This window comes from Canis aureus, chromosome 11, assembly GCF_053574225.1.
Source record: "Canis aureus isolate CA01 chromosome 11, VMU_Caureus_v.1.0, whole genome shotgun sequence".
NCBI classification, from domain to species: Eukaryota; Metazoa; Chordata; class Mammalia; order Carnivora; family Canidae; genus Canis; species Canis aureus.
This window is the reverse complement of record NC_135621.1, coordinates 13,741,075-13,756,771: the sequence shown is the minus strand read 5'-3', so window position 1 is coordinate 13,756,771 and position 15,697 is coordinate 13,741,075. Positions and strand designations below refer to the sequence as shown.

General features: G+C 38.2%; 1 protein-coding gene and 1 long non-coding RNA gene across 9 annotated transcripts in view; one reads left to right on the top strand and one right to left on the bottom strand.

Moving 5' to 3' along the window:
- The window catches only part of FRS2 (fibroblast growth factor receptor substrate 2), a 110,198-nt gene that overhangs the window by 7,558 nt on the left and 86,943 nt on the right, over window positions 1-15,697 (bottom strand). For 5 of the 8 annotated variants that reach the window (XM_077913795.1, XM_077913796.1, XM_077913793.1 and 2 more), the window contains 4 exons: window positions 8,300-8,394; window positions 2,817-2,908; window positions 1,395-1,581; window positions 345-503 (listed from right to left, as the gene is read on the bottom strand). In XM_077913795.1, coding sequence (XP_077769921.1) covers window positions 345-503; window positions 1,395-1,581; window positions 2,817-2,882 — 412 coding nt within the window. In that variant the 5' untranslated portion in view covers window positions 2,883-2,908; window positions 8,300-8,394. Of the gene's footprint in view, window positions 1-344; window positions 504-1,394; window positions 1,582-1,756; window positions 2,063-2,816; window positions 2,909-8,299; window positions 8,395-15,697 lie in introns of those variants that run through there. The other 3 variants (XM_077913798.1, XM_077913799.1, XM_077913800.1) reach the window with 2 other exon arrangements.
- LOC144323399 (uncharacterized) overlaps window positions 1-15,697 on the top strand; it is a 41,922-nt gene that overhangs the window by 11,719 nt on the left and 14,506 nt on the right. The window lies entirely within an intron of this gene.

Here is a 15,697-nt window from a genome sequence, read left to right as displayed (position 1 = left end):
ACAAGACAGAGAGATAAAAATGAAAGAGAATGGAATCTGCACTGAGAGGAGTAAGCAAAGTGCTTCTGGTAAGACAAGAGAAACCAGAGCACAAACGACACTCCCCTTCCACTCCAACTTTCCATTCACCCTTTAGCTAATATAGAACTTGTAACGTTTTCCTACTTAAAATATTAAAAGTGTTTATAATTATAGCTCTCACAGTAGTTTTTTTTTTTTAAAAAACAACCATTACATTTATGTTAGCCAATCGTGATTTCTAAAATGTTACAGATTAAATATCCATAATTCATAGTTTTTAAATGTCTATTATTCAAAATACAAGAGGGAAAACTGGCACTTACTCGTAGGTGTTCGAGGTGTTCTGGGGACTTCCAATTCTGTCTGATGATTATTCCTTTCTACAACTGGCTCTTCCACCACATTTATACTATTATTTTGCATAATCTCTTGCAACATGTTAAATAATTCTTCTGCACGGGCACACTTAAAGGCAAAGATTCCTGCAAATATAAAAGAGAAGGGGAAAATGGTAGCTACAGTTTTAAAAAAGCTACAAGAGATACCTGTCAAAGAACAAAACCGTAAAGCATTCTATGCACTGACAGGAAGAAAGGCCTTTTATAAATGTCTGATAAATTAATGGTATTCACGGTTTCAAAACATAAACCCAAAAGGAAATTCACAGAATAATTTTCATACGTCTAAAGAGAGATGGCCCAAAACAAGGCAGATGAAAACGAGATCTCAACACTTACTTTGGTCTGCTGTTCAACAGCAGGGGGAGCCCAAATCACCATTAGCAAGGTGATCCTTTACAATTTGACAGTCCCCTGCTCCATGGTTTACAATCCTTACCTTTTTTAATTATTACAACAGTTCCGTAAAGTAGGGATTAGCATTCCTCTCTGATAGAGAAGATACCTGATGTTCTATAGAGAGCATGTAACTTGCCCCCGCCTTTCAAGCAGTAGGTAGCAAAAAGCCAAACCACTCTGTTTGAGTCCAAAGGTTAAGTGTTTTCCCCCAAAAAGTTGTAACAATAAAGATACAAAAAGCTTTAACAATAAAGAGTCCAAAGGTTAGGTTCTTTCCCCAAAAAGTTATAACAATACAGATACATACCCAATGTACTGGAGCTAATCATATACTGAAAAGCTTCAAGTTAATACTAGGAGTCAAAATTCTAGGCATAGAAAATGTACTTGATAAATGCCTGGTAAATGAATATACAGTTTACATATCTCTTTCTTAATGATCTACTAATTTGGGGATTTTTTTTTTCTATCAGGAGAAAAGCAAAGTATTAATTTAAACGTCTGTGAAAAAACTGAAAGATCAGTTTTCAAATGTGCTAATGTTTGAAGGAAAAAAAAATTAAAGGCTCTACCTACCTTGTCCAGTTTGACATCTCCGGCCACTTTCAAAAGAAAAGAGATTTGAATCATAGCCATAGCGTCGCAGGCAGAGGTAGTGCCATTTTACCGAGTCACGTTTGCGAGTGTATAAAATCAGTTCTGTGTCTGTAAGTTCCATTATGCCAGAACCTAACTCATTCCCATCATCATCCACATTAATGACCTAAAAAAGAACGTTTAATTAGAGCTTACCTAATGTTCCCACTTGACAAACATACACGTAATTCACCAATTAGTAACATGCATTGTTGCTGATTTGGTTCAGTTATTCGCTCCTTTGTTAGTTCTTTCATCAACCAAGGTGTGTGTCAGGCTTGGACTATGCAGCAGTGTGATACTTGGTTCTGTCCACAAGAAGCTCACACTCCCAGTGAGGATGTAAGATATACAAATATGAAGTCAACAACACGAAGCTATACGTGAGCAATTGACGAATGGGTGCAATAGAGGCTGCAAGAGGCAGGTAGGGTGGCTGGAGAAGCCTGCACATGAGAAGAGGAGAGACTTTGGCTGAGCCCCCGGAGAGAACTGGTGGGGTCAGGGGTTGTAGGGCCTATCTGGAGATGCAGTGCTGCAGCAGCGATGAAGAAGGTATGTTTCAGAGACCAAGACGACTGGCACGGCGTTCACAGAAGGGGAGGCCTCGTACTGCTGAGTTTCTGCAAATGGCCAGAGACTATGAGGAGTAGGTAATACTTAGAACTGGGGCTGGCAGAGGGCTTTCCACATATTTTTCCCATTTAATCCTTGTAACAATCCTAAACCACAGGTAACCACTGTAGTGCACAAAACTGGAACAAACACATAGTGACAACACAACCTGCCCAAGGTCACAAAGCTACAAAGCAACAGGCTGTCGACTTACACCTAGTTCTGTGTGACCCAGAGGCTATGATTTATAATAATCTGAGGTCAGACTATGAGAGACACTAAATGGCTGTGGATAGGTAAGAAACGGAGCATCTGTGCTCTAGGCAACAGAACACCGGAAGTTTTAGAATGATGAAAGAGTAAGATTAATATGATGTCAACTGCAGGATGGATCACAAAGGTGACTGACTCGAGGTACAGTTCAGCTAGGAAATTATCCAGGTATGAAGCAATGACTGGGAGGTGGTGACCAGATTGAAGAGGCACCTATAAAATGGCATTAAAAAAAAAAAATACTAGAACTATATGGCTAATTGGATATAGAGGACCAAAGGGAGAGCAAAAGAGGATTCCATTACGTCAGCAAGAACATATTGTCAACATTTGTTAAAACAAGAAAAGGCAGAGTGGACATAAAAAGAAATAGAAGTGTCTAGAGATAAAAGTGAGGAAGTATGATATATCATGTGAAGAAAAAGAACATCCAACTAGGCAGTGAGAGATATAAACTCAACCAGTTTTACTAACCTTAAACTTGTTCCGATGGTTATCTGGGACAGTGTCTTTATCTGGACAGCTACAACAGCTACCCATGGCTTCTTCAGAAGACCATGTGAGCGCTACATGAAAGATAATTTGGAAAAAATTATTAAATGTAGGATACAAAAACCATAAAACAGAAAAAGACTCTAGAAATCACCTAACACAAGTCCTGCATTATTTTGATGAGGAAAATTAGGCCCAAGAAGGTACAGGACTGAGCTAGATTTCACACATTCAGCTGGTAAATTTTGCTCAGTGACAAGGAAAATAATTTTGTGAGGTCGACGTCACAGAAATCTCAAATTTTCAGTTTAATTTGCAAAGGTCTGCCTATTTTTAGGTTATCTTTTAAAAGAACCAAACCAACTAAGGTCTCATTTCATATGTAGCACTATTTAAATAAAGTCATTCATAGAATTAATCCTTAATGATTTATCAGAAATTTCATGTCCCTCTCTTAATGCAGTTCCAAAGGGATGATGGACTTCAAGGCTGGAAGGCATTTTGATTCTTATTACTCCCTGTAGTGTATCCTTTATGTACCTCACCAAGCAAAATAAGACACAAAAACAAATTTGGAATAGTTCATTAGGAGAAAAAAACAACCCAACAATCAAGGAGTAACTTAATGTAGGGAATACTGGCAAAATGGATAGAGCATGCCTGTCTAATCCCTCGTTCCCACACAAGTTTAGAGATAATAGGTCATAGGTGACAGTAAGTATTCAGGAAAACTCCACGTGAACAAACAAAGGAAAAATTCAAAACATCACTTACCAAAAAGGGAAGGAATCAGAATGAACGTGACAGTATTTGGAAAAGGGGAAGGGAAGGAGGGGCAAAAAGCTACTAAATATTAAAAACCATAAATCTGATAAAACTTGCCTAAAACTCTTCAGTGCTTCTTTGCTACCTCCAGGAAAAAATTCGAAGCTTGTCAGCATGGTGTGAGATTCTTCACAATCTCGAACCGGGCGGTAGATCTAGTCTGAATTCTCTGACTCTGCTTCAGGCCCTACCAAAACACTGGACGGTTCCCCCAGAGCAGCTTGTCCTCCCACACTGTCCCATGCCCCTCAAGATCCAAGGGTACAGCTCCTTCAGGGAAACCTCTCTGATTCCAAGCAACTGAGAGAGTTACACTTCTCATGTATCCCCCAAGGCACCCTGGGCTTCCCAGTACCACAGCATTCTTCACATTGTTTACTCAGTCGAAACTGTGATAGATCATCTGTTTATTCAACTATCATTCTCCCTCCACTGTAAGCTCCTTCTCAAGCAGGGACAGACCTCATTCAGCTCTGCATTCCCCAGGCCTAACATATTACCTTCCACACAGTAGGTGTTCTACGTCTCTTGGGAGCTGAATGAACTGAACTGTACTAAGCAAAGGGAAAGAATGCTGGCAGGTCTAAGTATTAAGCAGATGAAAAGGTATACTAGTGCACAAATCAAAAGAAGTGATAAATAAAATAGTAAAGTTAATTAAGATTCGTATTGCTAGTTCGCTCTGGGTAATGTGCCAGTTAAATAACATGGCATAAAGATGACTGAGTCACAGTAGGTACCTCTGAAGAGTCAGGAATCTAAAAGGAGAGACAGAGATGTACACAAATAACGTATTACGATTAATAAATGAAAATGAAAATATGAGAAGAGTTCTGTGGGCACAGAAAAGGGACCACATAACTTTCCGGGTTAGCAGGGCAGGAAGCTTTGCTGGAGCTGGTATTCAAAAAGGTGAAAAGAAACAGTGCACTGGGCCAAAAATAGAAGTAGATACTTGAGACAGATAAGAGTACAAAGAAAACAAAGACAAAGGTCAGGAAACATCAGGAAAGGTAGCACTGCATTCAGAAGGAAGTGGGGTGTCCGATATGACTGGAGTACAGGGTAGGCTGTGATACCAGCTGGGGCCAAACCACGTAAAGGGACCTGAACAATGAGGTAGCCATCTGGCACCCCAACTAACTTGGAAGCTAGATGGCATCCAGTGTCTTCACGGTCAGATGACATGACTCTACCATGGCATTTATCACATCCTATTGTAATACGTATTTGTCTCAACATTCACTTCACTGTGATTTCCCTGAAGATAGGAACCTTCTCAATTTCCTAGGGCACAAAGCATACCACCTAACATACCCCATGGCCCATAAATGTTGTATTTAAAAAAATTAATACGTTGGAGATATTGCAGGTTTGCTTCCAGACCACTGCAAAAAAGCAAGTGTTGCAATAAAGTGAGTCAGATCAATTTTTTGGTTTCTCAGTGCATATAAAAGTGATGCTTACCAAGTCTAAGCAACAGCAATGTGTCTAACAAAACAATGTATGTACCTCAATTAAAAAATACTTTATTGCTAAAAATGCTAACCATCATCTAAGCTTTCAGTAAGTCATTATCACTGATCCCAGATCATCTTAACAAAATAGTAATGAAAAAGTTTAAAATATTGTGAGAATTACCAAAATGTGAAACAGAGACACAAAGTGAGCAAATGCTGTTGGAAAAACGGTGTTGACAGACTCGCTCAAAGCACAGTTGCCACAAACTTTCAATTTGTAAAAATCACAGTATTTGCAAAGCACAATAAAGCAAAGTGCAAGAAAACAAGGAATGTCTGAAAATACTTAATAAAATATGGGATGAGAAAGAGGCGAAAGAATATTTAAAACATTTTTTTAAGTAGAGGGACAAATGACAGAAACAAAGTCGTCTTGAAATTACACATCCATCTTCACCACTGACCTGCTCCTGAACATAAAGAGCTAAGTATAGCTTCTACCTCAAAAGCTGGTGCCTCAAAGGACTGTTCTTAAACTATTTCTCAAAAGGAGTACAGAATCAGTCTTCTTTTTCTGTTTTGTTTTAAAGATTTTTTTAAGTAATCTCTATACCCAACATGGGGCTTGAACTCACAACTCCGAGATCAAGAGCCACACACTCCACCAACTGAGCGGGCCAGGCACCCCTAGAAAATCATTCTTCTACTTGCCACCTTCACAGGCTACCTGTTAGGACAGCACCTCCTGTGTTGTCAGGGATATATGGATAGTGGTGCACCTACTTGAAAGCTGTCTGCACTGAATATTTCAATTCAGGGCAACAGCAATTAGTGGAAAGCCTAATATGTGACCCCAAAGCCTTGTTTGCCATACTAAAGGAGAATAAATTTTATCTTACACATGATGGAAAGCCAGGGAAGAATTTGAAGCAGAAAAGTGGAGGTGCTCGGGACTTCATTTTAAATACTTCCCCCGCAGGATAAATTTCAGTGGCAGTTCAGTGCAGAGAAGAAAAACCAGTTTGAGAAGATGGAAAAATGAAATATGCTACAGACCTAAAACCAGAATGGCAATAGTAGGAATAAAGTAAAAAAAGATGAATTTTTAAAACATTCAGGGAGACGAGTCAGCAGCATGGAGTAGTTGGCTAGGCAGACAGGAAGGAAGGGGCAAGTTCCAGTGTGGCAGATGAAGGGTGCCAGTTCCATTGCCTGGGACAGAAAACACCATGGCAGTCTTCAAGTGTAAGTGATGGTGGTTATTTCAGTTTTAGACATGGTAAGTTGAGATTCTAGAGAACAACCAAATGGAGATATGCAAAGAGAGTAAAATACAAGAGCATGGATTTGAGGAAGGAGGGAAAATATTGATATACACTTGGTATTTGAAGCCATAAAACAGAAAACACTGCCCAAGGACAGCACAAAGCGGGGTCTACAGTTAAAATTCTGGGGAGTTTCAATTCCAATTCTAGGAAATGTGAAGTACTGGAGTAGAGGGAAGACGTGGAGGAGGAAAAAAATTACCAAAATCGTACCAACTGAAAAAAGAAAGTGTCAAGAAGGAGGGTGCCATTCATGGTGGAAGCAGACTGTTGGAGGCCGAAACCAAACTCAAGTGAACAAACAAAAGATAAGGAAGTAGGCCCCCAGAGAATGGAAACTGCTCTTTCAAGAACAGGTTCAGAAGGGAAAGGACAGAGTACTATGGTATAGACAGACATGGTTTCAAAAAGTTATTTGTTTTTAGATGACATAGATTTGTGTAGGTTTGTGATCAGTAGGTCAAGAAAGATTAAAATTTTTAAGAAAAAACAAAAGGAAAAAAATGTGCTACATGATGGATTGAGACAGAAGGAGAGACTGGAGAAGAGGAATTGCAGGGCTCAGAATGAGAAGTTTGCCCCCAGAAGTAGGAATGCCCTGTCCTCTGACAAGAGATGGAAGAAAATAAAGATGGGTGGAACATAGTAGAGAAGCTAAAGCAGGTAACATCTGTCATCCTAAATTTCCTCTGTGAAATAGAAGGCAAGTTTGCAGAATGAGAACTTGTAGAAATGGTAGGATTATTCCCTGAGGGTCTTCTCAAGAAAGGTTGCAGGCTGATTAAGGAGGCTGCCCTGAGAGCTCAGCAGAGGCTAGAGAGGAAGATGATGCTGTTTTTGCAGCAGCACTCAGCAGTTCAGAGGGCAGATCGTTCAAGTGACCCAGGGTCAGAGGATAAGGGGACAAAGTAATTAAAGGACATTGGCAATATGGGGGTTTGAAGGGATGGATCATCAGGTCTGGTCAGGACAGAAATAAAGAGGAGAGGCCTGATGAAATGGAGGGAAATGAGGCAAAAAGGAACAGGAGGCCTCTGTAAGGTTGAATAATCGGTTTAGTAGGAACGAGAGACTGAAACAGCTGGAACAATGGGAAGCTGTGGTCAATCTTCCAGCACAGAAGGAGACTTTTTTTTTTTTTTAAGATTTTATTTATTCATTCATGAGACAGAGAGAGAGAGAGAGGCAGAGACACAGGCAGAGGGAGAAGCAGGATCCATGAAGGGAGTCCTATGTGGAACTCGATCCTGGAACTCCGGGATCATGCCCTGGGCCAAAGGCAGGCGCTAAACTGCTGAGCCATCCTGGGGAACCCCAGAAGGAGACTTTTTAATGTGGTCTCATCCACATCACTGAATCCTCCTCCTGAACCACAAACTCCTAGGCAAGGGGAAAGGCAAGATACTAAATATTCTGCAGCTATGACCACCAGATTAGTATTTGAAGACCACCTCTGAGTTGTGTAAGACCTAATAACGTGCACTAATACTGTAAACACTTGAGAAACCATAGGCCTTCACCATCTTACCAACCGAATCCGTAACTCAGCACAAACATCACCATGCTCCCTCAGAAAGTGACACAGGGAAGTAACCGAGGGTACATGTGAGAACAGAAGGGAGCTGCTGTTTCGGAAGAGTAATACTGCAGCAAGTTGGCTGAATATTTTTAAATTCGTAAACACTGCCTTAGTTTAATTAAAGCCATGTGTCCTTATTCTTTGAAGGTGACAGCAAGTCAGGAGGCAACATGATTGCATTCAAGAAAACCTAACTAAAAATCTCTTGTTTAAAAGAATATAATTTGTGAACTTAAAATTTTTTTATTTTTCCCCTATAGGTAAACCTCAACTTACCTAGATCTGGCCATTAATATTCTTAGCCTCTTCTGCAGCATCAGGAGTTTAATCATACTTCAAAATACCATGTTTTCTTTGTTTGCTGACTTAACCTAGAAACAAAAAAGACAAGAATTTCTTATTTCTCTTAAAACAAGGATTTTCCTTATGAGACTTTTGGTAGCACTGTTAGTTCAGTTAACCTATTTCAATAAACACAAAAATATAAGAAAACTTGATTAATATATAAGATTTATTAAAAAAAAGATTTATTTTAAGATGAATATGGCATGTAAAGGTTATCATTCACAGGTAAAAATGCTATAGTCTAAGTTCTATGATTCTTGGATATCAGAACCTTCAGAAGCCGCTGACTCTGGCTTCTCCACTAGAGCTACCACATGGGACAAATCACTTCGCTATCTCCTCAGCCAGAAAATGTAACGTCAGACTAAACCACCTCCGGAGTTCCTTTCCAGTTCTAATCTCACCCAGCAGCAGGCTAATTCTCCACCTCCAGTCACTTTTCTTAAACCTCACCATTGCTCCTCCCAAGAACAGACTCTCTAGAAGTCCACCTGTGGTCCCCTGCTAATCTACAAGACCCCTCCAGAACCAAATCAGGAGTCAGGCATCAGGAAACAGTTGATATAAATGAGCATGCCATACTGACACAGGATAATGATATACCTTATACCAATAAATTATAATCTAGGGTTTCAAGAGGTTTCCATATACTTTTGGAGAATTTCTGGCCAATCTATTCCCTTTTCACAACACAGAAAAAGTCAAAGTCAAAGATGGGCACTAACATTTACTGAGTAACTGCACTGTATCAGGTGTTGCGGTTTGCAAATAGTCCCGTTTTAATCTATGCGTTAACTAGAGTTAACAAACGACTGATATCCAAAATGAACATTTCCAAATCATGAACCCACAGGCAAACAAAATTTTCAATTCTGGACTTCAAACCAATACTAAATAAGCAGTCTGGCCAGGTGGTCCCTTGCACCCCTCAAAAGCTGCTGCTACACCCGATGCTAGAGTGAGCAGCAACCCAGTGCCTCTGCCTTAGCACACTTATCCTTCCTCCAGAAGCTTAATATATATTATGCTTTGTCTTTGGCTCATAAAATAATCTAGCTGATTCCAACATAAAATTGTTTCTCTTCAATGAATACGTATTGTTTATTCATCTCTCTCTTCTGAGAGATGTTAGCTAGCCAGTTAACTCAGGAAAATCTCTCTTCCTCTTTTTATTCACTCCATTTATAAGCATCTCAAAACTCCCATCCTGGAATAGGTTTAATCATAGTAAATATTATTAAAAGACGTGAGAGTGATCCTTCCATAACCCTAAAACAAGGAGAAGTCCTAAGTTTTGAAATGAAACATTAAAGAATCAGTGTACCAACCTACACAGCTCTTGAAAATATTAAAAAGCAATCAACAAAATCTCTGAAAACTTTTTATTGTCCCATCTTTAGACTTTTTCTCTTTTCCTAATTTTCTTTAAGTAAAAGACATAAAATTTACCATCCTACCTATTTTTAAGCACACAGTTCGGTTGTGTTAAATATATTCAAATACTGTGGTGCAATCACCATCCAGAACTTAATTTTACAAAATTGAAACTCTGTACCCATTAGCCGCCTCATTTCCCCTCCCAGCTAATCCTGGCAACCACCATTCTACTTTGTTTTTATGAGTTTGACTATTCTAGGTACCTCACTCATATAAATGGGATTATACAGTATTTACCTTTTTGTGCCTGCCTTATTTCACTAGGCATAATGTCTTTAAAGCTCATCCATGTTGTAACAGGTATCAAAATTTCCTCTTAAAAGTTGTACAGTTTTCCATTTATGTATGTGTGTGTATATGCACACACACACCAAATTTTGCTTATCCATTCATCTACTGATGGACATTTATCCATCTTTTGGCTACTGTAATGATGCAGCTGTGAACATGAATATACAAATATCTCTTTGAGATCCTGCTTTCAATTCTCTTGAATATAGATCCAGAAATGATATTGCTGAACACATGGTTAATCCAATTTTTTTTTTTTAGGAACTGCCATACTGTTTTACACAGCAGCTGCATCATTTATATTCCCATGAGCAGTGCACAAGAATTCAACTTTTCCACATTCTCACCAACATGCTTTCTGTTTTTGTTTGTTGGTATTCGCCATCATAATGGGTGTGAGGTGGTATCTTAATGTAGCTTTGATTTGCATTTCCCTAATAATTAATGATCTTGAGCATCTTTTCATGTGCTTATTAATCATTCATATATCTCCTTTGAGAAATGTCTATTCAAGTCCTTGGCCCATTTTTGAGTTGGGATATTCTTTTGTTTTGGACTTTGAGAAGTTCTCTATATATTCTGGATATTATCCCTTATCAAATATATGGTTCACAAATATTTTCTCCCAATCTGTGGGCTGCTATTTTCAGTCTGTTGAATAGTGTTTTTTAATGTACAGAAATTTTTATTTTTTGTAAAGTCCAATCTGTCTATTTTTTATTTGTTGCCTAGGCTTCTGGTGTCATACCCAGGAAAGCACTGCCAAATCCAAAGTTGTGAAGCTTCTGTTTAATGTTTTCTTGTAGAAACTGTATTGTTTTACATGTTATATTTAGGTCTTTGATCCATTTTGAGTTAATTTTTATGTGTTAGGGGAGGTTCCAAGTTCATTCTTTCACATATGGATATCCAGTTTCCCCAGCACCATTTGTTACAAATATTGCCCTTTCACCATTGAATGGAATTGGCACTTGTGTCAAAATTTAGTTGACCACATATGTGAGGGTTTGTTTCTGGATTCTCTATTCTTCTATTCCACTGGCCTGTAAGCCTGTCTTTATGCCAGTACCATACTGTTTTGATTACTGTGGCTTTGTAGTAAATTTTGAAATCTGGAAGTGTGAGTCATCTAGTTTTGCTATTCTTTTTTTGTTTTGGAAAAAAAAAATGTTTTGGCTTTTAGGGGTTCTCTTGAGATTTTACATAAATTTTAGGATAGGTTTCTCTATTTTTGAAAAAAACATCATTGGGATTTTGATAGGGGTTGCATTGAATCTGCAGAGCTCTTTGAATAGCACCAACGTTTTAACAATATTACATCTAATCCATGAACATGGCGTGCATTTAGTTATGTCTTCTTTAATTTCTTTCAGCAACGTTTTGCAGATTTTATTGTACAAGTCTTTCACCCCTTGGTTAACTTAAGTCCTACAAAGTATTTTATTCTTTGTGATGCTACTGTAAATGGAACAGTTTTTTGTAATCTGCTTTCAGTTATTCATTGTTAGTGTAGAGAAGTGTAACTAATTTTTGCATACTGACTTTGTAAACTACTACTTTGATGAATTCGTTTACTAGTTTAAAAAAAATTTTTTTGTAGAATCTTTCAGTACATATAAGATCGTATCACCTGCAAACAGATAATTTTACTTCTTCCTTTACAGTGTGGATGCCTTTTATTTCTCTTTCTTGCCTAGCTGCTCTGGCTAGAACTTCCAGTACTATGTTGAGTAAAAGTAATGAAAGCGGCATCCTTGCCTTTTTCCAATCCTAGAGGAAAAGCTTTCAGTCTTTCACTACTGAGTGTGATCACTGTGGATTTTTCATAGATGGCTTTAATTATGTTGAGACAGTTTTCTTCTATTCCTCGTCTTTTTAATGTTCCTATGACAAAAAAATATTGAATTTTGTCAAATGCCTTTTCTGCATCAACTGAGATCATGTGGAGTTTTTCCTTCATTTCATGAATGTGGTGTATTACATTGCTTGACTTTTCTATGTTGTACCACCCTTGCATTCCAAAAATAAATCCCGCTTTGTCATGGTATATAATCTTTTTAATATGTGGCTGGATTTGCTTTGCTGGTATTTTACTGAGGATGTTTGCGTCAAAATTCATAAGAGATATTAGGGAACATCTGGCTGGCTCAGTCAGTGGAGCATGTGGCTCAATCTCGGCTGTTAATAAGTTTGAGCCCCATGTGGGTGTAGAGATTACTTAAAAATAAAATATTACCAAAAAATAAGGAATATTGGTCTGTAGCTTTTTTTCTTCTTAGATTTCATTTATTTATTAGACAGAGAAAGAGAGAACAAGCAGGCAGTGTGGTAGAGGGAGAGGGATAAACAGTCTTCCCACCGAGCAGGGCTCGATCCCAGGCCCCTGGGACCATGACCTAAACTAAAGACAGAGTTAATATTACTTAGAGTGCAAAGAGCTCCTTGGATGTTTATATTTGCGTCTTTCATCAAATTTGGGAAATTGGGATATTTCTTCAAAAACTCTCTGCTCCTTTCTTACTTCTCCTCCTAGCACTCCAATAGTATGTATGTTGTTCCACTTCACTGTGTCCCCCAGGTCTCTCAGACTGTTCATTTTTCTTCAGTCTGTTTTCTTTCTATTCCTCATTTTTTCATTTTAGTTATTGTACTTTTCAGCTCCAGAATTTCTATTCAATTTCTCTTTATTGTTTTCCACGTTTTCCTTTAGTTCTCTGAGCATCTTTAAGACCACTCTTCTCATCTTTCTGTAATATGTCATCATCAGGATTTTTTGAGGGGCAATTTCTGTTTATTTTAATGGACCATACTTTCCTATTTGTCTGTTTTATGATTTTTTTGTTATAAATGGACATTTTAATCTAAGAATACAATCAATCTCGCAGATTCTCTCCTCCTTCTTCCCTTTGCTGTTTTTTGTCACTATTTTAATTTTTTTTTTAACTGTTGTAGGCTGTCTCTGTGTTAACAGTCTGACATGTAAACATAAGGTCTTGTCTTTTCAGATCTTCCCTAGGTCTTTTCCTGGGGATATGTGGTCACCTCTGAATTTTCCCTGTATATGCAGTTGTTTTTGAATGTTGTAGTCCTTAATGTCTGCTTCCCAAAAGGGGAAAAAGAGAAAAATGAATGGGGCAGAAGAAGGTGCTAGCCCTTTAGGTGTCCTAGAAGTCACTTTAGATGGAGAGAAGGGATTTGCAACAGTGGGGGAAGGTACAACAATGGGTGGCTACCACTTCTTGTGTGCACCTCTGTGATCAGAAGTAGCGATCAGTAACCCAAGCACAAATCCCTGACATTCGGAAAGACGATCTTTTTTGCCTATCTTGGCTCTCTAAGGCTAGCTGTGTGTAAGCTGCACAGGGCTGGGAGGAAAAGATGGGTAGCTGTTCCAAGAGCTGAGATTGATTGAAATTAATCACAATTTGTGTCCAGGCCTTCTGGTAGATGCAAGTCTTCAATAAGTCTAGAGTACCAAACAGTCATGCAAGATTCTGCCCAGGCAGTTGTTGCCTAGGTGGGGAGACGGATTACTGATACTTCCTATTCCCCTATACTTTATGAGTATCAATATATATTCAGTTTTATCATTTTAATTTCTTGATTATCAGCACTGCCAAAGTACTATGAAGTTTCTTCTAGCTTCTACTGTTTTTCAATGCATATATTCAGCATGTCAGTTGTATCAGAGATTGAAAGACTTTATGCGCCTCACTCAAAAGGATGCTTTCTATACAAAAACTCATTCTGAATTCCAGATACCTGATATATCACAGCACTCCTAGAATGAACATAATCCAGTGGACCATTGGTGTCCTGCATTTGACTCTGAAACATGAATGCGTTAGAGACTATCCATGACTTCTTAACTGTCTTTGGTTTCTCCCCACTAGCAGAAGGCGGATTTGGAGGTAATGAGAGGAAAGAGGTAGTTATAGACATTGTATGGAGTTATAATTTTGTTGTAACATGGATGTTACTTTGTAAAATAGGCATCCTATATCAGATCAACCACTACTCCATAATCCAGAAGAATACAATGATTTACCAGGAAAATTATCAAGAAGCTAAAAATTATACTAAATATTATCTATTAACATCTTATTTTTCAATAGCAAGCTGGTTTTAAAGCCTTCACTGTACACTAGACATAGATTCAGTTGGATTATGTCAATCTGTAAAACCACCTATGTGGTAGGTACTATCGTTATTTCTGTGTTCCAAATGAGGAAACCAAGGCTTGAAGAAATTAGGTCACTTTCCCAAGGTCAACAGCTGATCAGAGGAAGAGCTGAATTAAATCCAAATCTGACTCCAAAGCCCAAGCTCTTATTAATTAATATATATAAAAAGCTTAAAACAGTGCCTTGTAAATAGTAAGCAATTAGTAAATGTTAGCCACTGAAATAATAACAATAATTTATCTTAAAACAATGTTTTAGATGGCGGTCAGTCAACCTTTCTGTGCCTAAATGCCCTCATTTACAAGATTAGGATACCTAGAGTTCACAGAGTTATGGTAAAAACCAAATAAATTCTAGTTATCAAAACATTTAGAAAAATATATAGCATTTAAGAAGACAAGGAATTATTATATCACCGCTACAGGTAAAATCCTGTCTCTTGTATTACAAAGGAGCCTTTTGCACTATAAGCACAGAAGCCTAAAACTTAAGCACTATCCTCATAACAAGAGTTACATTAATAAATTTAGTAAAGCTGTCTTAAATTATTCCAATATGATTCTTGCAGAATGACAAGCAAAGAGAACACTGAACTCTATTCATGAGTGTGATTATAAATTTGGTGCTTAGGAAGGTATATTTGCTCTTTCAGTTCACTAGCACTGAGGGTGAACTTGGCTCCTACTACAGTAGTTCTGTTCAAATGTAGTCAGGACAGAATCTCTATAGTTAGAAGCACAGCAATGTAACTCTAAATTTGGGGCCCAGCTCACTGCCACATTCAATCACATTAAAACAATCAGGAGAATGACATTTAAAAACCTTGTTCTTTTAGGTCAATGGTCTGACTGGCTATTGGTATGTGTTCGTTTTCTGCTTATTCTTAGCATTGCTAAGGATTTTGTATTATGTATATTATCCTGAAGAAGAATCTTTTTTTAAAAGATTTTATTTATTTATTAGAGACACACACACACACAGAGGCAGAGACACAGGCAGAGGGAGAAGCAGGCTCCATGCAGGGAGCCCGACATGGGACTCGATCCCTGGTTTCTAGGATCACACCCTGGGCTGAAGGCGGCGCTAAACCGCTGAGCCACCTGGGCTGCCCTATCCTGAGGAAGAATTAAGAAACAAACAAAAAACAAGCTAAGAGAAGAGATTTCTCTGTATAGTCTGCTAGTCACCAAAACCAGAGCCTTTTCTGTGTAGAGTAACCTGCAATATTGTTTCGTGTTAGCTGAAAATCTGAACCAAACACAAACACACAAAACCAAAAAAGTACCCAACTATCTTTTAAGCATCTATCCATGAATATGGTAGTATCTGCATATTTCTAAGTAGATGTTTCTTCCTTAAGGTTTCTTCTTTTACTAGGGACTATGTTGGTGAGTCACTTTGCAATTCATAACCATCT